The 24,630-nt window shown below is 40.7% G+C and overlaps 1 protein-coding gene across 3 annotated transcripts; it reads right to left on the bottom strand.

Moving 5' to 3' along the window:
• Window positions 1-152: 152 nt before the first annotated feature.
• LRRC66 (leucine rich repeat containing 66) lies at window positions 153-24,552 on the bottom strand. Of its 3 annotated transcripts, none has more exons than XM_058722612.1 (6): window positions 24,255-24,552; window positions 22,526-22,584; window positions 21,751-22,257; window positions 9,770-9,939; window positions 3,826-4,018; window positions 153-2,627 (listed from the first exon to the last, which is right to left on the bottom strand). In XM_058722612.1, exons 3-6 carry the CDS (start codon window positions 22,250-22,252, stop codon window positions 394-396), a joined length of 3,099 nt encoding a protein of 1,032 aa, XP_058578595.1. In that variant the 5' UTR covers window positions 22,253-22,257; window positions 22,526-22,584; window positions 24,255-24,552; the 3' UTR covers window positions 153-393. The 3 variants fall into 3 exon arrangements, with proteins under 3 accessions (XP_058578595.1, XP_058578597.1, XP_058578596.1); XM_058722614.1 differs by having other exon boundaries at window positions 3,826-4,015; XM_058722613.1 differs by lacking the exon at window positions 22,526-22,584.
• Window positions 24,553-24,630: the final 78 nt, after the last annotated feature.

The raw sequence follows: 24,630 nt of genomic DNA, 5'->3' as shown, positions 1-24,630 counted from the left end.
GTCAGAAAGGAAAAGGAGAAAATGCCAGAGAAGTGGAGAATGAACAGAAGACCACAGCTCCTGACAGCCCAGATTGGATAGTCACACTAAGGAAGAAATAGTTGAAGATAATGGCAGAGGATCTTTTCCTTGTACAAAACATATCACGTCTCTTCTTGAAGACTGATTTTTAATTTACTGTTTGGTCTACAAAATGGTCCCTCTTTTAACATAACTTATGGGAAAAAAAAGAAACAATTTAGAGTTACTCTGAATCCCCCCCAACTTTGTAGTTTCATGATCGACCTCTCAAAAGCTGTGATGTCTTTTGTGCAGAATTTGTTAAAATGGGTTCGGCCGTTCTGTCCGGTGCTTCGGTCTATACTAAAATGCTATTTGAGTTCTGTTTGACTTTCAAATGTCCTGGTCTCTGTCGTAGTAGAGCTGGTCCTCACACAGAGAGCCAACTCCCAACAGGTTGTTCTGGGTCTGCATTTGAGTAGAGACGTTACAGTGCTCCTTTTCTGACTGCGACACATTCTGTGAATATGTACCCCAGTCTCTATCACCAAAGGGCTCCTGTGCTCCTACTGAACTGGTTTCATTTGGAGGCTCTTGTAACAACAGCCCCTGGCTCCTGGAACTGTTTTCAGTATAATCCCTCTCTTCTCTTTCACACTGAAGAGCTGGCTCATCACCACAGGACTGTAACAATCGAGTTTGGCTTATAACCTTCCTGGAATCATAGTCCTCAAGAGGACGTATCAACCGCTCATTTGCATCAGTGTCTATCGGGTGGGAATTCATGTTGACCCCTTCAAGATTTTGTGGTGAGGGTCTTAAGTTTTCACCTGTAGTGACCTTGAGAGGAGTATCATTTTGAGCTGTGTTTCTCCCCTGAATGCAAGGTTCGTATTTGTAAATATCTGAGTCTCTTTCATGACAGTCACTCTTATCAGAATCTGAGGGAGCTTCAGGAGAACATGATGGTCTTTGTGGTAAGACATCTACACTGAAAAATTCTAAGTCTCTAAGTGAGCACTGCCACTCTACTGCCTCAGATTGGAGAGCTGTGGCATAATCATAAGTGACCTTGCCTGCGATCTCGTCCCTGAGGGGACTATTGGCCGGTGATCCAGGCAAGGTCAATGCATCCTCAACTGTATGAGTGTTAGAGGCACTTTCCAGATGAGTCTCGTATAAACCAGAGTCTGGACCAAAAATGAGAGGTTTTTCAAAATGATCCTCCTGATTCTCACATTCCCCTAGAATCTTCTGGAAACTGCTGTAGGCCTCAGGATCCTCTAATGATGTAACATTGTCCTTCCTCACCCCTGAGTCCTTGTCCTCTGGGGGCCCGCTGGCCCTGTGGCTCTCCTCACCATGTGCCTCTTCTTCGGTCACATTTCTTTCATCATCTGAACTTGAACTGAGGGTAAATAAAGACCCTTCATCAGAATCGTAGTTGCTGTCCAGCTCGCACTGAGGGTCACAAGGAGCATGTTTCTGCTCTGGTTCCGTGTTAGTGGGCGTGATACGCAGGTCACGGCCCCATCCCGGAGGAAGGACTGGTGGGGATGGGTTCATCTCTCCTGGGTCACCGAGTGTGACCTCGCTGGAGCAGGTGGGAAGCCCCTCCTCAGCACTGGCCCTCGTGAGCCTCTGCTGCTGTGTGTCCAGCAGATTCGTGTAAATGCTCACTTGCGTTTCCTCCGAAAATTCCGAAGGTAACCATTCGGTGTCCCCTCTTTTCTCGTTCTCAGCAGTCCTCTGTGCTTTCGTACATGCTTGCATTTTAGAGAGAGAAGCTGTCATTCCTTGTGAGAGTGGTGCGTTGAATTCATCCGAATCACTATGAATTGATCCAGAGACAGTTAGCAATCTGCCAGCTGCCGCAGGGACACCCACTGAGTGCTCGCTGAGAGAATCTTCCTGGGCCACCGTCGCATAATTTATTTCTCCAAAAACATCTTTCTGGTAGATGTGATCCTGTCCTGCAGGAGTTGGTTCCTTATGATCGGCATTTGTCTGTCCTCGGAGAGTGGAGCAGGCCTCGCTGTCACTCAGAAGTACGTCATCCTTTCCACTCCCAGGGCCACTGTGGTCCCCGCACGGTCCCCTGCTCTGCCGGCTGCCAGAAAGAATTCCGTCGGGGAGGGCAGCAGCATCGGGGCCTGCAGGGGTCTGCTTCTCACGGAGGGGCAGGTCTGTCCTCAGGCCCTGGGTGTTGCCTGCAGCTTCGATGTCCATACAGAAGCCCTCGTTGGAGTACGCGTTATCCGAACTGGGCCTTTTGTGTCCGCACCTCTGTTGCCACAGTCTGTCCAGGAAAGGCCTGGCAAAAGCCCCCAGGCAGAAAGCCACGAAGAACGTGATGAACACCGCCAGGCACACCGCCAGGGTGAGGTCCTGGGAAGCCTCCTCCTTTACGGGGCTCCTGACCCATCTCGGCAGCCGGCTCCGCTTCTCACTGGGGTGGGTGCCGGCAGGGTCCTTGCTCCCCGGGGTGGAAAAGTGCTCGGATGGTCCCTCCTGGGGCCGCTCGGCTCTGCCTGCTATGAGGCTTTTCATATGATTCATAGTAACGAGAGGAAGGCGGGTGTCCCTGGAAATTCTTTGGGGAGTCCACCGGTAGGCCTCCTCGTTCCCTGCAAGTGGGGTGGGGGAAACACACAGTGAGTGGACACTGAAGGAGGGTTCTGGTGGCTTCAGAAGCTTGCGTGAGTCCCCCTCAGTGCCCTATCTAACTACATTTGAAGAGTATAAGCAGCCTTACTGATGGATCGGGCGACTGTCTAATGCCAATAGGATGTCTGCGGCTCCCTGCGCTTGTGCACGTGGCTGTCTGGCTTAGGTCTGCTACTCGTAGGCCCAGGAGGCCGGGTGTTTCTTAGACTTCTTGCCCGACTGCAGCCCAGGGGAGGAAAGAAGCCAGACTGGAGGGGACAGCTGCGTCGCTCCTCCTTCCTCCGCATCCTCCCCTGCCGCACATTTCCGAGAACGTTCCATCAGGGCCCTGCAAGGCCCTCCCTGGCTCTGCCCACGTGCACCATTACCTTTCCCACGGCTAACATTAAGACTTCTCTGTGGTCTTCGTGGATTTCTTCTAAACCTGGTAAGCACGGCCTTGCTTGTCCTTTAGTGCAGCCGTGAACAGAACAGAGCCCAGGGCTCACTGAAAAACACTTCCCATCCCACAACCAGGAGGGGTTTGGGATCTTTACCCAAGATAGTTAATGGCAAAAAAAGGTTTTCAGAATGCTCAACTCTAATAATGTGGTCTAGCATTTGGGGAAAGTGTCAGGGAACAAATCAAAGAAAAGTATATTTTTGAAATATGTATGTTTTGTTTATCTATAGGAATATCTTTTCAGAGGGTTAGGAAGTATTTTATTTTATTTTATTTTATTTTATTTTATTTTAATTCTGGTATAGTTAACATACAGTGTTATTTTCAGGGGCAAGCACTTTAAATAATCATGTTTCACATTTTAAAAGTTCTTTCTTTGATCAAATATTTTTTAAGAATTGGGATAAAAATGTGACATTTTGGGGCTTTCTCTTCTGGTGAAATTTCTGTTTTTGACCAAATCTAATTGTTTCTGAGCTATTTAAACTAGGTTTCTTTGACCCTGTGAAGAAAATTATTCATGAAGTGAGAGAAATAGGTAGCAGTGATGATTCTGTGACACAGTGTGTGGCTGACTTAATGCCATAATCAACATTTTTGCTTTAGGGAGACTGTCACCGTTTCAAATGAGACTAAATTTTTCATGGACTTTTTTTTTTTTTTTTTTTTTCAGTTCGGCTGGAACATTTCAGGAAAAAGAGGCACCACTGACTTACCTACAGACTGGCTGCAAATTATATTCCATGTTTTCCTCCAGGATTCAGAAATGAAATTTTGGAAGGCTGCCACACTATGGTCACACTGCCATCGATTATCAGCCAAGTCCACCTCCAGATGGGGAAATTCTAGAGCAATGAGCATCATTGGCAGGATGGTGGCGAGAACATTGTTGCTGAGGTCTACAACCTGCTTGAGAAGGAACAAATTTAGGACAGTCTGTGAATAAAAGACATTTGGAGACAAAATAAACAATACAGATATTGCGTACATTGGTATGGAGGCAATATGAATTTTGCACTGATGTGAGAGTTAGAGAATACTGGGTTTAAATTTCTGTTCTGCCCCTAGCAACTCTATCAGCCTCAGCAAACTGTTCACTTTTTAGGAACCTACCCCCTAGGGTTGTTGTAAGGATTAAATGAATGTGAAAGCTTTAAGTATTGTGCCTACCTATATTAGATGCCTAATCATTTTCCCTTTCTTCTCTCCTATGATTTGAACTATTAGATAAAACTTAGACTTCCTGTTGTTATCAAGGTCTAGAAATAGATACTAGGTCTAGAATTTCTAGAAGCACTGTGATCTTGAAAGTGACAGAAGATGCTAGATGATGAGTGCATAGAACACAGAACTGTGGTTGACCAGAAGTAGCAGAGAGATCTTTTGCATCAACTATTATCTCAAGGGTAGTAGTACATTTCCCTGCATCCATGGATACCTAGTATACACAAAATGACTAATTTTTCTAGTTTGATCAGAAATGAAGGGGAGAGACGCCGGGGTGGCTCAGTCGGTTAAGCGTCTGACTCTTGATTTTGGCTCAGGCCGTGATGTCACAGTTTGTGAGATGGAGCCCCACGTCGGGCTCTGCGCTGTGAGCACAGAGCCTGCTTGGGATCCTCTCTCCCAATCTCTCTGCCCCTCCCCTGCTCCCACGTGTTCTCTCTCAAAATAAATAAACATTAAAAAAAAAAAAAAAAGAAATGAAATGAAGGGGAACCTGGGAAACAAAAAGGATTCGGTGGCTCTAGAAACACAGAGCCAGATCTGCTGAAGTTGGATATGGCCGTGACACGATACGGCAGGAAGAGCAGTTGGGTGTAGCTCTAGCTACTATTGGCCGAGTGCTGCTGGGTACCAGGCCTTCCATCAGGCGCTTCACATGCATTATCTCCAATCCTCCCCAAAGCTTCCTCAGAGGAGGAAACTGGGCTAGGTCACACAGTACTTACCACCTAGCCCCTGCTACTAGGGCCTGGTACATGGCAGGTACTCAGTAAATAATGGAGAAAGCAATGAATGAATGAAATGGCAGAGTTGAGAGCTGATCTAGCCCCACAGCCGTGCGCCTTCCACTCTGGAACACGCTCTCTCAGAGCCTGATCTCCCACTGAACTGGAGTGCAGGGCTGGGTGGGTGGGGGGAGGCAGTGGGAGGCAGAGGTGGGGCTTGAGGAGGGGCAGGTAGTCATTAGAAGAACAGAAAATCGTAAAAGAGAAAATGCAAACCTTGCTGGAAGGAAAAAAAAAAAAAAAGGAAAGTGGGCCATGGATGAAAGCCAGAGAGACTGAATGTTATCCAGGTCAATTGTTTTCTAAACATCAGGGGAAAAAAACAGCACTGATATCTTGGGCTATATAAATTCCTAAGACCACTACAGGTAGAATCGGAATTCTCCCTGAACTTAGGTAGTGAGGGCAACCTTTCCAGTGTTGAGTAACCAAGCAGTCTTGACTCCCAAGGGAAGGTTGCCAAAAATAGGAAGTAGGAGACCAGGAGGGGGATAGGGAGAAAATTAAACCATTTTGCTTGGCCCGGCCTGGCCTGGGACCAATAGCTTTCTTCTGTACCCCTCCTCAGCAACAGAGTGAAATCCTCTGATGGTTTTCAGCTGGTTACTTTCTTTTTAGTGCATTATCTACATTTTTGTCACCCTAGCATCTTATTATATTACAAATCATGGGACTGAAAACAAAACTGAAGCAAGGACAGAAAACGAATCAAATGATTCAGGAGGAGTAATTTCTGAGAAAAGATGAAAGCAGAACAGTCCAATTTGGCTAAAGAAAGAAGCCATCCACCAACATCTGAAAGGGGTGTACGTTACAGAAAGATTGGGAGGCACCTAATATAGCTCCACAAATCACTGCATCTAGGAAGAACGGGAAAGATACAGAATGCTAATCTGAAATGTCAGTTTACATAGATCTCATTCTATCTAAACACGATGATGACTGTATGCTTTGAAAAATCTAACTGGCTTCTGGAAAGATGCCCTCACGGGAAAACACATAGCATAGTGCAAGTATTAAATACATCTCCTGAAAAAGAAGAAAACATCTATTTTAATATTCAGCTTTCTGGTACCAAATATATCCATCGAGTTCCAAAACCAGTTTTTAGAGTTCTTGCCAAACACGGAGAAGGGATAATGGAGAAGGAGAAATTGTATGATTCTGGGCAGGTCAGGTGAAGCAAGAATTACAGAGGATTGAAAACATTCCTGGGGCTGGTTTTTAGTTGGCCTGTAGCATGTGTTGCATGCGAGCTACGGAACACTAATGAAGCACAGCAAAAATGCACAGGAGATAAAAACAGACATAGGGCAATTACATACACAAATACACTTATAATCAGTATCCAGTGTGTTAAACGAGGTTCCCAGGCAATCTGGCAACGTATTTGTGGTGAATCGGGGAGCACTTTCTCATCTGCTCTGATCAATACTGTGGCAAAGATGGTCCCCAGCGATCCTGCCTCCTGGTATTCACACCCTTGAGTGGTCTCCTCCCCTAGAGCGTGGGCAGGGCCTGTAACTTGGTTCTAAGCAACAGAATATGGCAAAAGCAATGTGATGTCACTCCCATAATCACATTGTATTAGATTGTAATGTTTTTCTTGCTGGCAGGCTCTGTCCTTCAGGCTCTAAAGCAAGTTGCCATGCTGTGAACTGCTCTATGGAGAGGCCCCCATGGCATGGAACTGAGGGCAGGCTTCAGCTGATAGCCGGTAAGGAATTGTTCAACAGCTCACAGGAACTGAGTCTTGTCGACAACCACATGAGCTTGGAAGTGAATTCATCTCCAGCTGGACCTTCAGGTGAGCTTCCAACCCTGGCCAACACCTTGACTGCAGCCTCTTGAAGTAGCCTTAGCAAAGGACAAGGGACCCTGCCTGGCTTCCTGACCCCGCAAGTTATGAGATAATGTGGGGTTTGGGACTGCTAAATTGGTAGTAATTGTTACACAGCAATAGGTAACTAATACACCTGTTCATGATCATCTACTTATTCATTGCTTTGCTCGACAAGTGTTTTAAAATATGTGTTATGAATTAGACATATGCAAAGCACTAGAAAACAAAATAGATTATGGCATATGTCCTCAAGGAGCGTAAGGATTATGGGGAGGTAGGCATTAACAACTAACCATCCCTAAAACTAAATGATGATTTCTGTTGTGATGAATGCAATAAGGAAAAAGCATAGCATATTATAAGTGTATATAAATGGGCAACTAATTCAATCTGGAGGCCCTGGGAAGGCTTCCTTGAGGAAGTGACATTGGAGGGATTCATAAGAGTTAGCTCTTCCAAAGGATCAGCAAGTGGGGAGGCCTTAGTGTGAAGACAGAAGGAGTGCAGTGAGCAAGGGGAGAGTGGTTTGCAATGAGGCTGGAGAGGCAGGCGGGGGCCAAGCTCTTGTTGCGAAAGCTTAGGAGGGGTTCTAACAAGAAGTGGCACAAGCAGATTTGTATGTTAAACTAGTGGGATACCATGGCCACTTTAGAATTTCTATATGTAGTCTACAATTATAAAGAGCTTGGGGCGCCTGGATGGCTCAGTCGGCCAAGCATCTGACTCTTGATTTTGGCTCAGGTCGCTATCTCGTGGTTCGTGAGATCAAGCCCCGCATCAGGCTCTGCACTGACAGTGCGGAGCCTGCTTGGGGTTTTCCCTCTCTCTCTCTCTCAAAATAAATAAATAAACATTAAAAAAAAAAGGGCTTGCTATATTCCAAATACTGTTCAAAGCACTTTATGTGCATTCAAACATTTAATTCTCACAACATCCTATGAGAAAGGAATGAAGTCATCTCTGTTTTTTCAAATGAGAAAACTGAGGCACGGAGACATTGGGTCACTTGCCCAAGATTGTGGGGCTGCAAAGTGGCAGAGCTTCGGTTTCAACTCAGGCAGCTGACCCCAGGGTCCACTCACCTCACCACCACTTTACTGGTCTCCCTTCAATAGTGGAGGGACTTGGGGGACCCTGGTTGAAAGGGGGCAGTTGGAAATTTGTCTTGCAGCAATACTTGAATAACACTTCTCATAAAATTGGGAAAAATCAGCTATGGTGCTGCTGTCTAATCTGACGGCCACTAACCACCCATGTGGCTTTAGAGCACTAACCTGTGACTAGTTAAATTGGGATATGGGTGTGAATAATATACACCAGGGTTTAACAATGTGAAATAGCTCATTAATAATTTTTATATTGATTACATAACTTTATATTTGTAAAAAATAATATTTGGGTATACTGGGTTAAAAAATATTTTACCAGGGGCACCTGGGTGGCTCAGTCGGTTGAGCGTCCGGCTTCGGCTCAGGTTACGATCTCGCGGCTCGTGGGTTCGAGCCCCGCGTCGGGTGCTGTGCTGACAGCTCAGAGCCTGGAGCCTGTTTTGGATTTTGTGTCTCCGTCTCTCTGCCCCTCCCCCACTCACGCTCTGTCTCTCTTTCAAAAATAAACATTAAAAAAATTTTTTTTAAATAATAAAAATATGTATTACTAAACGAAATTCACCTACTTATTTTTACTTTCTGAATCTAGTGACTAGAGCCTCTAAAACTGCATACCTGGCTCACAGTGTGTTTCTCTCGAACGATGCTGGCCTACATGAAGAGTGAGGGTGACAGAGGATACGGGGCACTAAGTCTCTTCCTGAGACATCGCTAGATGTCACACTGGAGGCCCCTCGGCCTCTCTAAAGGAGTACTGTGGGAGGATTTTACAATATCCCTCAGAGAAGAGGGAGGTGGAGGACAGTGCTTGGGGAAGGGACGGAAGCTGCCGGGCCCAGAGCAGGGCTTTGGGATGCTTCCCCCTCCCAGCTGTCAGTTCTTCAGTGAGATTCATTGCAAAGTGCCTGAGAGACAGGTGTTCTGGCTCCAAAATGTGACGTAGAGACTCCAGGATGGATGGGTCTAACGTGCAGAACAGTATGTGGCATGTGGTAAGTAATGTACAAGCATGAGCTGTTGTTACTATCATTTTTGTATTTAGTGCCCAGCTTGGGTTTGGAAGCAACAGTGTCACAGGCCTTCAGGGCCCCATGTCATCCTGGGTTGCTGACATCTCAGCATTGACCAGCGTGGCTCAGGGGAACCTCCCCAAGTGCTCCAGATTGCACAAGACCCCAGTGACCTTTGACCCACCTTGCAGCTCAGGGAGGGGGCCTCGATTATAACTCCAATTTAATTTCTTGCCAGCTGGTAAGTGGTAACTTGGAACTGGCTTTAGTTTGATTTAGAAAAATAATGTGCCAATTCTTGGTGCTGGGTAATATGTTTGAATAACACTCATGTCCATGACTGAGGCATTTGATTTTTAAAAAAAAATGTTTTAAATTATTTTTTTAATCTTTATTTTTGAGAGAGAGAGAGACAGAGTGAGAGCAGAGGAGAAACAGAGAGAGGGAGATGCAGAATCCGAAACAGGCTCCAGGCTCCGAGCTGTCAGCACAGAGCCCAACGTGGGGCTCGAACCCACAAACCGTGAGATCATGATCTGAGCCGAAGTCAGATGCTTAAATAGACTTATCCTTTTTGACTAACAGCCAGTACTCCTGGGTATGGGGAATATTTCAATAGAAATATTCTTCTAATGTAATTGCCCATATGGCTACATATTGGAATACTCTAAAAGTCATTTTATAACCTGTAACTTCTTGAGGTCCTTGAAGGCTCCTGGATGAATTCTGAATATTTTGTTGCTCTTTAAGTTGAGGTTCTCCAGCCGTAGGCAGTTACGAAAGTCAGACAAACCTATCTGTGATATCCCATTGAACGACAGGTCCAAACTCTGTAATGACTTCAGTTTCCACAGTCCTGTTAAAAATAAAAAGCAATATAAATGGGTGATATTTACTGTCACATTGTTTATCATGGTAAAAAAGTGGAGTCACCCTACGTGGTTCTCAGTGGAGAGGTGGCTGGACAAAGCACAGTACAGCTGTACCCCAACATACTGTTCCGTCTGAAAGAGAAGGGGGGACCGAGGGAGCAGGAGGGGAAAGGTCAAGTTGCAGAACAGCAGAGAGTAGGATTCCAACGTTCTTGGGGAAAAAGCCACATGCAAACCAGATACATATGTTCTGAGCAAGCAGAGAAAAAGCCCAGGAAGGAGATGAACCAAACGATCAGTACTAGGAACACTCCAGAGGTATTGTTGATACTATGAACATTACTAGGCATTCATGTATGTTTCATAGGTAGTAAGTTGTAGCTAGATTTTGTTTTCTGACAAAATAATCTAACTGGGTTTTGCTCTCTGTCTTTGTATTTCACTTGACCCCAGAGAGTAACCAGGAGGCCCATTTGGTCCAGAAAATAAAGGCGGAGAAGGAGGTGCCTGTCCTCGCAGACTTCCAAATTCGATTACTCGTCTGAGTCTCACAAGGCAGCCCTTCATTTTTACGTTTCCTTCCACTCTGTTCTCACGTGTACTTTGAGTCTTTAACCAACTACTACCTAATAGAGCAGGTTGGTTCAATTCCAGAAGGGTTTGTTCCTCTGTACTGTCTGCAAGGACCTCGTAATCAGACTGACCATGCAGAGAGAGGATGACTTACTTCAAATAGCTGTCCATCCATGTTATCGTATGTTCACATCAGCCATACAGGTGAAATAAGAGATCAGGAGGACAGCTCAATCAAAACATTAAGAGCAAGGCACATAGTGCTGAGGACAAATAGAGCATAGAGCCCTTGTGTCTGAGTGATAAGACATACAAGAAAAAGTTACCAGTTATACAGGCAGCTACATCCTCACCATCCTACTATAAAAGTAACTGTTATTTGTCCATCAGCCTCTCCATTAGGTGACCAGTCCCTTAAGGGCAGAATTCACATCTTTGTGAACTCCTGCCATGCCTGGAATATAATATGTATTCAATAAGCCAGAGATTACGGTGTTTGACCTTCTCAGAGATTTAAAAATTATTGAACTAACAATAAAGATGCAATACAAAAATTTGCATTTCTAGCTTCTCTTGAAAAAGCTGAAGTTCCAACTGGCACAAGACAGTGTTTGGTGAGAGCCAAATGAGGGCTGCCTGCTTTAGATGGGGCAGACACTTACAGAAGATGATTTCTTTGTACTCACGCCTCTATTAAAACCGGGAAAATATAGGATAGGCCAAGAAGCTGCCTGTTTAAAAAAAAACAAAAACAAATGGGAGAGAACCAAGGCTGATATTCAGCTGGCAGATGCTACTAAGAAGTGCTTCCATATTGGTTTGTAAATAATGATTGCGGAGCTCTCCTGTGATGCCACATGACCCTAGGCACCTCAGTGAGTCCCCTCCCCCGCAATGTCCACCCCCCACCAAAGCAGGACTCTGCTCCATCACGATGGCCAGGAGGCATGCAACTGGAAAGCCCAGGCTACAGTCCAGTTGTTAAGTATTTTGAATATAACCCCTGGAAAAAAATATGTTTCTTCGTGGAGTGAAGAATATTCCTACACATTTTCATTTACAAACATATGGGTCTGCGAGAAAAAAAAAATGCAGCATAAGACACCAATATGAAAGCAACTATAGTTTCCTTAACATTGTCATGACACTTACCTGGCCTATATATGGATGTGAGCCCATAGTTCCCTATAGTAACTCACTGCTTAACTGAATTGAACGTGTACCCTAGGAGTCCAGTGGAGGGAAGAAATCATTGTAAAACTCCTATGTAATTGTACACTCTCTTTATGCCCTAAGCATGTCACAAACATGTCCTTTTGAGCCTCATAAAGCCCTGGGAGCTGTTACCGTCTTGTAAATGACAAAACCTAGGCGCAGTGAAGTTAGGAACCTGCCTAATGTCATAGTAGGTGGAGCTGTGGAGCTCGGATTGAAACTCAGATCTCGTAACCATTACTGTTTAACCATGGACACTTCATTAAAAAAAAAAAAAAAAAAGACACAGGCAGGCCCATATTTAAAGAAAAAATAGTATAACATATGTAGTGGCAAAATGAATGGCAATACTAGCACAAAGATCAGGGGAAATTAAATGAAAGAATACTGTTGTAAGTTTCTTGTGTTATAGGCAAGTGGTATAATACCACATAAAAAACAGGCTGTGATGTTAGGATGTATATCAAAAACCCCAAAGCAACCCCTAAAACAGCACAGCAACAGCAAAGAATTATGGCTAGAAAGCAGATAAAGAGGATTAATTTCAAAAATACACCATTAATGCAAAATAGGCAAAGGGAAAAGGGGGAACTAAGAATAGAAGGAACAAATGGAAAAAAATATAAATATGATAGACATAAATAATAGTCTAAAAACACCAATTAAAAGGCGGAGATACTCCGTTTGGATAAAAATTCAAGGGTCAACTGTATGATTCCTACAAGAAACCCACTTTAACTATGAAAATATGAATAGGATACATGTTAAAGGATGGAAAAAATAGTCTTTCCTGCAAATGGCACTGGAATAATTGCATATCTTTATTTTTTTTTTAATTTTTTTTAACGTTTTTTATTTATTTTTGAGACAGAGAGAGACAGAGCGTGAACGGGGGAGGAGCAGAGAGAGAGGGAGACACAGAATCGGAAGCAGGCTCCAGGCTCTGAGCCATCAGCCCAGAGCCCGACACGGGGCTCGAACTCACGGACCGCGAGATCGTGACCTGAGCTGAAGTCGGCCGCTTAACCGACTGAGCCACCCAGGTGCCCCGATATCTTTAAAACTTCTATATGCTATTCATACTATGTACAAAAATTAACCCAGACTATTTTAAAACTATCATAAACCTAGCTGTGAAACCTATATTTAAACCTACATGTAAATAGATCATAAACTTAAAATGTAAAAAAGTAAAGTTATAAAACTTCTAGAAGAAAATATAGGGGAAATATCTTTGTGACTTTGGATTAGGCAAAGATATCTTAGATATGACACCGAAACACAATTTATATGCTAACAGATGAACTGTACTTCCGCCAAGTTAAAAATTCTGCTCTTTGAAAGACATTGTTAAAATAATAAATACTCAAGCCACAGACTGGGAGAAAATATTTGCAAATCACGTATCTGTGAAAAGTCTTATATCCAGTATATATAAAGAACACTAAAAGCTTAATAGTTAATTAGTATGGCTGAAATTAAAAAGATTGACCATACTTCGTGTGGGTAAGGATGTAGGACAACTGAAATTCTTACATAATGCTAGTGGGAATTTAAAATGACACTGTGACTTCATACAACACTGGCAATTTCTTCAAAAGTTAAACATCTACTTAACATACAAATCAGCCATTCTATGCCTAGGTTATTTTCCCAAGAGAAATGAAAGCATATATTGGCCACAAAGACTTTGTTTCATTATTCTTTTAACATCAATAGAAACAGTAGTGATGATCCCTCTTTTACGTCTGAGACTGGCCATTTGTGTCTTATTTTTTTTCTTGGTTAGCTTGGCTAGAGGATTATCAATTTTATTTATCTTTTCAAAGAAACACATTTTGGTTTTGTGGATTTTAACTGTTTTAAATTTCATTGATTTCTGCTAAATTTCTATTATTTCTTTTCTTCTGCTTGCTTTAGGTTTACATTGATCTCATTTCTTTAATTTCCCTAGGTGGAAAGTTACATTATTGATTTTAGACTTTTCTTCCAATGGGTGGTTTTAATGCTATACATTTCCCTCTAGCCACTGCTTTTGCCACATCCCACATATTTTGATAAGTGCATTTTCATTTCACTTAGCTTAAAATATTTTCAAATCCTTCTTGAGACTTCTTCTGTGATACATGTCTTATCTAGAAATGTGTTGTTTAGTTTCCAGAGATTTGAGGGTTTTGCAGCTTTCTGTTACTGATTTCTAGTTTAATTCCATTGTAATCTGAGAGTATATTTTGCAAAGTATACACATACACAAACACACTCTATATAGAGTAACACTATACACACACACACACACACACACATACACAATGGACAATTATTCAGACATCAAAAAGAATGAAATCTTGCCATTTTCAATGACATGGATGGAACTAGAGTGTATTATGCTAAGCAAAATAAGTCAGTCAGAGAAAGACAAATACCATATGATTTCACTTATATGTGGAGTTTAGGAAGCATGATTTCTGTTTATTCAAGTTTGTTACGATGGGTTTTATGGACCAGAATATGGTCTGTCTTGGTAAATGTTTCGTAGAAGCTTGAAAAAAATGTGTATTCTACTGTTGTTGGAGGGAGTATTGTATACATGTCAATTAGATCAAGTTGATTGGTGGTGATATTCAAGTCAACTGCATCCTCATTGATTACTTGCCTGCTTAATCTATCAATTGACAGGCGAGTGTTGGAAGTCTCCAGCTACAGCAGATTTGTCTATTTTTCTTTTCAGTTGTCAGTTTTTTCCTCACATATTTGATTCTCTGTTAGGTGCATTCATGTTTAAAGTTATTATGTCTTCTTTAAGAAGTGGCCCCTTTATCCCCTTTATGTAGTGCTTGATCCCTGATAATTTTCCTTATGCTCAAGTCTCCTTTGTCTAAAATTAATGTACCTCCTCTACTTTTCTTTTGACTAGTGTTTATCTAATGCTTTATCTTTCTCCAACCCTTTAGCTAGCATCTTTATTTATAATAGCTAACAAAGATAGCCTAAGTGTCCACTGACCGGTAAACGCATATCCACACAATGGAATTCTGTCACTGAAAAGGAATGAACTTTTAATACATACAACACCATGGATGAATCTCAAAATAATTATGCTGAATGCAAGAAGCTATACCCAAAATAAAAGTACATATCATAGGATTGCATTAATATAAAATTCTAGAAAATGTAAATAAATCTATAGCGTGAGAAAGGGGATCAGTGGCTACTTGGGCAGAGGAGAGAGGATGGGTAGGAAAGACAGATTACGAAGAGACACGAGGAAACTTTTGGGTGTGATGGATAATTTCTTATCTTGATAGTGGTGATGGTCTCGCAGATCAGGGTGGTTCAGAAAGTCAGAGGACGGATCAAAAGAGTGCCCAGAACATGGAGAAACAGGAGGCTCCAACAATGTCTAGACTTACAGAAGCCTGAGCAGCGGGGACAAGATTGTTGATGAGTGCTCTGAACTTCATATAAACTCTGAACTTTTGCAGAAAGAGAAGGGAAATCACCTTCAGTTACCCATTGTGCCTCAAATCACAGAAGTGACCATCATAGCAAAGACTGGGATGGGAAACAGAATTAGAGCCTCAAGGTGATCAAAAGGCACTAGAGGGGTACTGCCATTTTTGAGCACCTATTGTGTCCCAGAGACTGAGAAATGTTTTACATACACCATCACTCTGTGTGTTCAAGTATTTACAAACACCATCTCTAACTCTCGCATCCTCCCTGTATATGCCATTGTCTTCAGTTAAAAATAAGAACCGAGCAGTTTTTCACAGCTTAAGTGACTTGTTTAAGGTCAATTAACAGAAGTCTAATACTTATGTTAATTAATACAAGAAGTATAGAAGCATAGAAGAGTATAAGAGTAAATAAGAAGGGTGGGACCAGAACATTCTAAGCATAAGGGGGGGGTGGGGATTTTGAAGGCAGAGAGTTACGAGGATACCCCCTTATTTGATTCCCTTCATAATATCAAGCTAAGATCCCCAAGAGGAAGGAAAACTTCTGTAGATGGGAATTAAGACTGTTGAGTTCAGTTATGCCTCCTACGTGAAGAATTTCCATCTACTTCCAATTTTAGAGAATTAAGGTTTAATTTTATGGAAAGAACTAGTACGGGTGCTATAAATGACTTTGTTTGTTTAGGGTCTCCCAAGACAGAGTTGGGAAATTTGAGTAAACTCCAAGATACTTGGCTGTGAAATTATGGAAAGAGCCTAAAATGTCCATCAACTGATGAATGGATAAAGGTGTGGCTTATATATACAATGAAATACTACTTGGCAATGAGAAAGAATGAAATCATGCCATTTGCAGCAACATGGATGGAACTGGAGGGTATTATGCTGAGTGAAATAAGTCAGTCAGCAAAAGATAGATATCATGTTTTCACTCATATGTGGATCTTGAGAAACTTGACAAAAGACCATGGGGGAAGGGAAGGGGGGAAAATAGTTACAAACAGAGAGGAAGGCAAACCATAAGAGACTCTTAAATACAGAGAGCAAACTGAGGGTTGATGGGGGGTGGGGAAGAGGGGAAAGTAGGTGATGGGCACTGAGGAGGGCATTTGTTGGGATGAGCACTAGGTGTTGTATGTAAGCCAATTTGACAATAAATTATATTAAAAAAATAAGATACTTGTCTGTGTTTCTTGATGGGGGAAAATATGTTCTTTTAAAAATTTAGCATGTGAATCAATGTTGAGGGGATGCCCAGGTGAATGAAAGAGGCTGAGAAGTACATTCATGGCTGGGGGCTTGGACATCAGAGGGTAGATTCCATGTTTCAGGAGGCTAGAGTCAAACACTGGGAAGAAAATATGGAGGCACTTTTGTGGGGATGGAATTATTTATTGAACTGCTTTCTGATGATCACATAAGCCATGGGAGCCAGGAATCTGTTTAGCCTTTGCATTTAAGAAGCCAGAGGTGTTTTATTATTTCCAAGAAATTATTTCAGTGTCTATTAGAAGCAAGACCACAGAAGGTATGCCCAGACATTAAATTGCCTTAGAAACATTCTTTTGGACTATCAACTTCTTAAATGCTCTCCTAAGAGTGATAACTTGATAATGTAAAACAATGATATTCAGGGGTTATTGCTTTGAGTTCAAAGAGTATTAAGAATTGGAAGAGTCTGGAATGGTCCTAGACAGGTATTGATTTATAAGGTCAGCCCTCAATGTGGTCTATTTTATATACATGAGCCAAAGACCTTGCCCTCTTAGCTTAATGAGATACATTTCATTTTGTTATTTTAGAACCCGACTTAGTTTTGAGAATACAGCTTGTTGGTATTTCCATAATCCAATAACAATCAGCAGGCAATATTCAATTCCCTAAAAATTAAAAGAGTACTAGGGTTGCTTGGGTGGCTCAGTAGGTTAAGCATCTGACTTCAGCTCAGGTTACGATCTCACGATTCATGAGTTTGAGCCCCTTGTCAGGATCTGTGCTGACAGCTCAGAGTCTGGAGCCTGCTTCGGATTCTGTGTCTTCCTCTCTCTCTGCCCTTCTCCCAGTCAGGCCCTCTCTGTCTCTCAAAACTAAACAAACATTTAAAAAAATTTAAAAGAATACAACATACTTTTGTTTTTACCAAACAAATTTTTACTGTGTTAATGTCAGGTTGTCAAATCTGGTCTGTCAACCTAATTGGAATCCCAGTAAAATGTTGGCCCTTAGACATTTCCAGGCACTCCAGTCACGTGATGAAGGTGGGATAGTATAAATGGAGATTGATTCCACTGTTGTAAATGTTTTAAAACTGATTTTTCTGTTATTAATGCTGCATTCCAAAAATATAGGAGGAAGGTGGCATCATTAGTAAGGTTAAAGTCACGGCTAGCTACTGTTTTGTAAATTGCATTGGCTGGCACCTCCTCTGGGTTTTTTTCCCAACTTGAAGCTTGTGGGTGACATCACATGTGATTCTGAAGATAGGCGATCAGTTGACACTGGGTTAGTCAGTGTCCAAAGGTGGGCTTTCCTGAAAGCAACTTTTCATTGGTTCTATAAACTGTCACCATTTTAAGTCGTGAGGCATGATTTATAAAAGTACGCATGTGTTACAGGCCAGTTGCTTGATTGCTACTTTCTGAGAACCTCTAATTTATTATTCTTTTAGATGAGTGCAAGCACTTATATAAATAGTTAAACACAAATGATTCTCTGCTTGTGAATTATAGTGGGCTAGGGGTTCCATCTACTACAATAGTCATTTAACATTTCAAAAGATAGCTTGAGATTTAGACAAAACGGAATTTATAATTACAATTTGTTTCTAAATAGACTGCTATTCTCAACTTGTGCCAAGAGAGTAAAAATAACTAATATTTGCAAAGCACTTTACAAGTATACAAAGTACTTTTCACACACTTTAATAGCTACCATTTATTATGCCAAATACCATGTTAAGTTAGGTTCTGGAAATATATTTTTTCCTTTAATAATCCTCACAACAATTCTATGAGTAAATTACATTATTCAGATGTTACCTTTAAAAAAAGTTTTTTGTTTTTTTTTTTAACGTAGGGCTCAAACTTACAACCCCAGGATCAAGAGCAGCATGCTCTACTGAGTCAGCCAGGCACCCCCAAATGTTACCTTTAAATAGGGTTAAACAAAGGAATAAAAAAAAGGGGGAGGTCAGAAATAGAATGGTACTCTAGGAAGCACCTCTCATTTACCAGCTTTTTCTCCCCAAGATAGGATTTCAAAATCAGAGTCAGTAAACCACAGTTACAGAATCCCAGAACAGCAAAAGGATGTTACAGGGGACTCAACTGAAATGTATGATGATTATGGGAAAATAATTCAAATCACACAATGCTATGGATAAAAGAACTCTGAATTATATCCAGTTAGATTCAGGGCTTACATTGGTCTTCCATCATCTATTGGTTTCATTAATCTCTCTATGGTTGCATTTGCTAGACTTCTAATAGAAACTCAGATACAGGATTTGCTCATTTCACATTTTTCCCTCCTTTGCAAGTTTAATATTTTTCCTGGTATTTTGGGAGGCAGAAATTGAACTTGGAAAATGAAGATGGGCTGTATGTGCATCTTACAAGGGTGTTGGGTCCTAAATGGAATTGTATTCCCTCCAACCTCTAATTAGCTCTGGGGAATTTGTCTGCCTTAAGGAGATATGTTCAGTGGTGGGGTAATATTTTGAGATATTAATCTTTTATCTCTATTTCTCTCTTTCCATTTCTCCCCATTCAAGCAGAAGGTAGGTTCTGACCCCAGGGAGTCACAGTGGGGGGCAGAAAGTAGAGGAGTCTACAAGTCTTTCTGGTTTTTGTTTTCTAAAGGCCTAAACCTTTAGAGGAAAAGAATTTCTAGATCTAGATAGAGGTTGTTGAGTGTGTGTGTTTTTTTAAGTCTATTTATTTATTTATTTTGAGAGAAAGTGAGAGCGGGGGAGGGGCAGAGAGAGGGACAGAGAATCCCAAGCAGGCTCCGTGCTGTCAGTACAGAGCCTGATGCAAGGCTTGAACTCACAAACTGTGAGGTCATGACCTGAACTGAAATCAAGAGTTGGACGTTCAACCGACTGAGCCACCCAGGTGCCCCTAGACAGAGGGTTTAAAAAAAATAAAAAGTGGGAAGAATCTTCTCCAAACTGAAAAATTTTAATGTTCTCTGCCTGACAGGAGTAAGGGATACACACATACACACACACACACACACACACACACACACACACACTCATGTACACACACACACACACACATATGCACAAACACACACACAGATACTTTGATGCCTTGTCTGAGTAGAAGATTCTAGATAGAGCTGTGGTACAAATTTGGAGAAAGGCAGAGGAAAGCCCATGAAAGACTGATGTCAAGTGCAAGTATCTCTATATCCCACCCTCAACTGAATGGGGGCTCAGAATCAGAAATTATGTTGACTTATAGACAATAGAAGGTTAGTACAATTGAATTTGTGGGGTTGAAATTCACATATACCATACTAGCTAAAAAATATGCTATATCATATGGATATGTGTAGCTATAATGATGATCAAAGAGTTATAGCAAGCAAAATGGAAATAGTCTAAATATTGTTTGATCAATCCAATTATAACATATGTACATATAAAAGCTATTCAGTTATTTAAAATATTATTTTTGAGATTCCTTAATTATATAGAGATGTTCAAAATATACTGTGATATGAAAATATGAATTATTAAATATTATGCAAAGTATGATCCAACTTTGAAAGCAAAATATCTATACACACATAAAGAAAAACCTTAATATATACAGTTGGCCCTTGAACCATACAGGATTTAGGGGTGTTGACCCCCAGCACAGTAAAAAGTTTATATATAACTTTGACTCCCCCCAAACTACTAAAAGCCTGTCATTGACTGGAAGCCTTACTCATAAAAGAAAGTCAAATAGGGGTGCCTGGGTGGCTCGTCGGTTAAGCATCAGACTTCAGCTCAGGTCATGATCTCACAGTTCGTGGGTTCAAGCACCACGTCGGGCTCTGTGCTGACAGCTCAGAGCCTGGAGCCTGCTTCGGATTCTGTGTCTCCCTCTCTCTCTGCCCCTCCCCACTCACACTCTGTCTCTCTCTCGGTCTCAAAAATAAATAAAACATTAAAAAAAAATTTTTTTTAAAGTCTAATAGTATTTTGTATGTTATATGTATTATGTACTATATTCCTACAATAAAGTAATATTGAGAAAACGTTATTAAGAAAGCCATAAAAAAGAAAAGATATACAGTACTCTACTGTATTTATATATTTAAAAAATCCATGTATAGGTGGGCCTGCATACTTCAAACTGCATTGTTCAAGGATCAACTGTGTTACACAAGGGTCTTCAGTTTAAAAAATTTTTAATTCCTAATGCTCTACAAATAATAGGTTTTTTAAAAATAATAATACAAAAAATTATAAAATAAGGTGCAATTAGTTTATACTTTACACTGAAAATCCTGCAAATTGCTTTCATGGAAAAGCTTAGGGAAAGGAGACTCCTCCCCCTTCTTACACAATTCTGTTGATATGGTGCCTGGGATAATCATTCCTTCACTTGCCAGGCTATTATTTTCAAAATGATGCTTAAAACAGACCAGAAGCTGGAGAAAGAGCAAATCAATGAAAATATGAAAGAATTGAAAATAAGAAAAATTAAATATGCATAATTTGGGATGGAGGAAAAAAATGACAATATCCTTACACTTTCTTTTTTAGTATAGTGTCTCATATAAAGTAAGTACTTAGCAAACAGTGACCAAGCCTAAAAACGAACAAGGAAAGGAAACTGTTTTAGCACTCTTGAATATAAAAAATGGCAAAGGAAGCTAGGGATTATGAATCTGACACATTTTCTTATTAAAACATTGGTGATTCCTTAAAGAGCTCCAACGTGTAGACTACTGAATGTCAGAATGGATGAAAATTTATTATAACAGCAGGATATGTGGAGTATCCTGTTAGAAACCAGGATGAAGAATTCTGATTTTGATCTGAATCAGAAACTTTACATATTGATTATATAACATCAGCATATTTCTAGTCTACATTTGGAGGGCAACTAGACAAGCAGAAAATGTATTCTAAGAAAAGAAAAATTATAAATATGGCAACATACTTAATTTGAATTGTGCTAAATATTGAAAGTATATGAACTAGTTATTCCTTAGTGCTTTTCTATATTAAGTAACATGTATATGATAAAGTAATTTAAAAACCTGATTATTTAGCACTTAAATAGTTCCTAGTATCTCTCAACAAATCTACATCACATTAATGTAAGTTATAATAATGGGAGATTAAATTGCATTGACTATGAATTCCACATATTATAACTTGAAATTCCACTAAGGAACTCATTTATTTGTTCTGATAAAATTGGTTTACTTTCAGCTATTTCCTCAAATCTGAAAACCACCATGGAATTCCAATGGGCATAAAACATGAACTCTCCACATACTCATTGTTTCTTGGGCTAGTCCATCTTTTAAAATTGTACTTACCCTTGGGAATGTCACGGAGTTTGTTTCTTCGAAGAATTAACAGCTGTAGAAATGCAAGCCCACATCTCAAGCTGCGTCTGCGGCGTTTCTGCCGTGGTGACTTAGGACTGGGTAGATCCAACCAGACGGAGCAGAGGGAACTGTTGCTGAGGTTTAGTATTTCCAAAGCATGGAAGTGTGCAAGGGGGCTTAAGGTTATTTTTGAAAAGAGATTGTTACTGAGGTCCAGATGTTTTATATTGCAGTCTCCTTTTTTCATGGGGGACTGTAAGAGAGCCCTAAAGAAATGGGCACTTGTATGTGGCTTGTATGCGGCTGCTGTCTGTGGTCTGTCCACAGGTGTATCATGCACTCCAGTAAAAGCACAATTTGTCAGAATATATCCCTTCCGTTGGCACTCAGAATTGAATGAAATACTGCTTTTCCTTGATGGGTTTGCCATTGTTCCAGTAAGATAAAGACCTATTAGCATTGTTATGGCTCTGAAATGCAGGTTTTTCATAATGCCTAGAGAAAGGAAAATGAATTGACTTATTCAAAATAACGTATGTAAAAATTAACAGTGAATAAACAGAAAATTCAATTTTCAATTTAAGATTTAGGAAAATTATCTTGCCTTGATTGCCAATTTAAGAGAAGGATTTCTTAGAAATTGGGGCATTAAAAAGACAGCTAAAAACATGTTATAGTTATAGTCTACAATTACATTTATGTGACATCTTAAAGTAAGAACTCCCCTGATTTTTCAGAAAATACATATTCACTTGGGCCTCACCTCTGTGTCTGCTTTTCCAGGAACATTCAGCCTGCGGTTTTCTTCAGAGTGAGGGAAACCTACCAAGATTAAAGACTTCTGTTTTCTTGTTGGTCATTAGTACTGAGCAAAGTCTATTACGCTTATCTACAACCTGTAATCAGCTATGTGGTTTATTATGTGAGTAACAAGCCATCCGGTTACACTAAACTGTGAACTGTATGGATGGAAAGTTCAACTCACAAAGGAGACTCTTGATTTTTTATTTTTTTGATATGAAATTCATTGTCAAGCTGGTTTCCATACAACACCCAGTGTTCATCCCAACAGGTGCCTTCCTCAATACCCATCACCCACTTTCCCCTCCCTCCCACCTATCAACCCTCAGTTTATTCTCAGTTTTTAAGAGTCTCTTATGGTTTGCTTCCCTCCCTCTCTTTTTTTCCCCCTTCCCCTCCCCATGGTCTTCTGTTAAGTTTCTCAGGATCCACATAGACTCTTGATTTTTTAGCATTAAATTTTTTATAACTTTTCAAATTCTTTTGAAATTATTTAGATGCAACATAGACAAAATGGGTTATAAAAAAGGATGTTCTGCATCAGAACCACAAAGATGTAATAAGATATAGAAACATACGTATCTTTTTCACCAAAGATTGAGAAGAAACTGAAAATTTCAAAATAAGCCTCTACAAATTACAATGGCCAAATGTATGCACAAAAATATTTTAAAGAAAATGGGATAGTAAACTCCTCAAAAGACTGTATGCTCCCAGAAGGGCCACGTTTCTTTCTCTCTCTCTTCCTCTCTCAATTCACAAAAGAAACTCTTGCTTGATTTTTTTAAGGACTAGAAGAACTACATATATAAATCTCTCCCCGCTGTCCCCCAAGTTTTATATTTTCAATAGTCTGTCATCTGTCACTATGTTGTTTGGATGAGTAAGTGCATGGAGTGAAATTTAACATGTAACTTTTAAACTTTAGTTTTATACAAGGTCAATTCTCCTACTTTTGAAGGGCACCTATATCCAGGTACACATGGCCACGAAGCGTAAAGGTGCCCTACAGCATGGAGGAGTGATTTATTTTTATAACGTGCCTCTCAGACAATACCAGAACTTGAATTAATCTGTACAGCCAGAAAGATATTTGTTTCTGTATTCAAAGCTGCAGTCATTGTAAATACAATTGTATACCAAGTTAATGTAACAATATGAACAATAAAAAAATTTAGTCATTATTCACAGGCACATTACTTGAGAAACATGTGATTGAAAAATACTTATGGGGGCGTAAGTTAGATTTTCATTGACCTGGTTCTTTCAAAGTCGAAGAGATTTATATACTAATAGATTTGAATTCCAAAAAAAGCTAATAAGGATAATTTTAGGTCTTAAAGTGAAAGATGCTAATTTATAAAGAAAACTTATATATACTACATACAAACTTCTATGTATTAGGTAAGGAACCACAGTGAACTCCAGAAAAACTTTCCATCGAAACTGGACACAATTAGGTAAAATGTCAGTCTTTAAATGGACACATTCAAGGCTAAGTATGAGGAAGCAGTTAGAGATACTGGGTGTGTGTGTCAGAGGGTGAGAGAGGGAGAAGACAGTAGAAGAAACAAAGTACAACAGAAACCAAAGAGGCAATTCTTAAAGAAAGAAGTGAAAACAATTGAAAGACAAAAGCAGAAGGTAGTTGTAGGAGGAAGGCAACAACGGTAACAGTTTCTAAGGCATACCTTGTGGTTCTTAGGTAGTGTGCCAACAGTCTTCTATCTGGATCTAGCCAGGTGGGGATTTAGACCTGAGCCTTTGAGGCTCCACCCATCTGCCTTTGGAGCCTGTCTGCCCACCCCGTGGCAAACCTTCGCCCTTTCATCCTTCAGGCTCTGGCCTCTTGCCACAGTGACAGGACACATATTCCCCTGGAACACTGAGGGAGGAGCCACTCGAGAGACATTCTGCAATGCACAGAGGGTAGGACTGTCCAGACAGGAACTGGACAGCTTCGAACTGTAAGCTCCGGGATTCCAGAGAGATTATACAAATACCAATGTATTTAAGTATTATCAAGCTATAATTAAATCCATCATGTTCGAACGATTAAGTAGGAAC

The sequence above is a fragment of the Neofelis nebulosa genome, chromosome 3 (assembly GCF_028018385.1).
Source record: "Neofelis nebulosa isolate mNeoNeb1 chromosome 3, mNeoNeb1.pri, whole genome shotgun sequence".
In the NCBI taxonomy this organism is placed as follows: domain Eukaryota; kingdom Metazoa; phylum Chordata; class Mammalia; order Carnivora; family Felidae; genus Neofelis; species Neofelis nebulosa.
The sequence above is the reverse complement of the archived record's forward strand: the minus strand, read 5'-3'. Positions and strand labels throughout refer to the sequence as shown.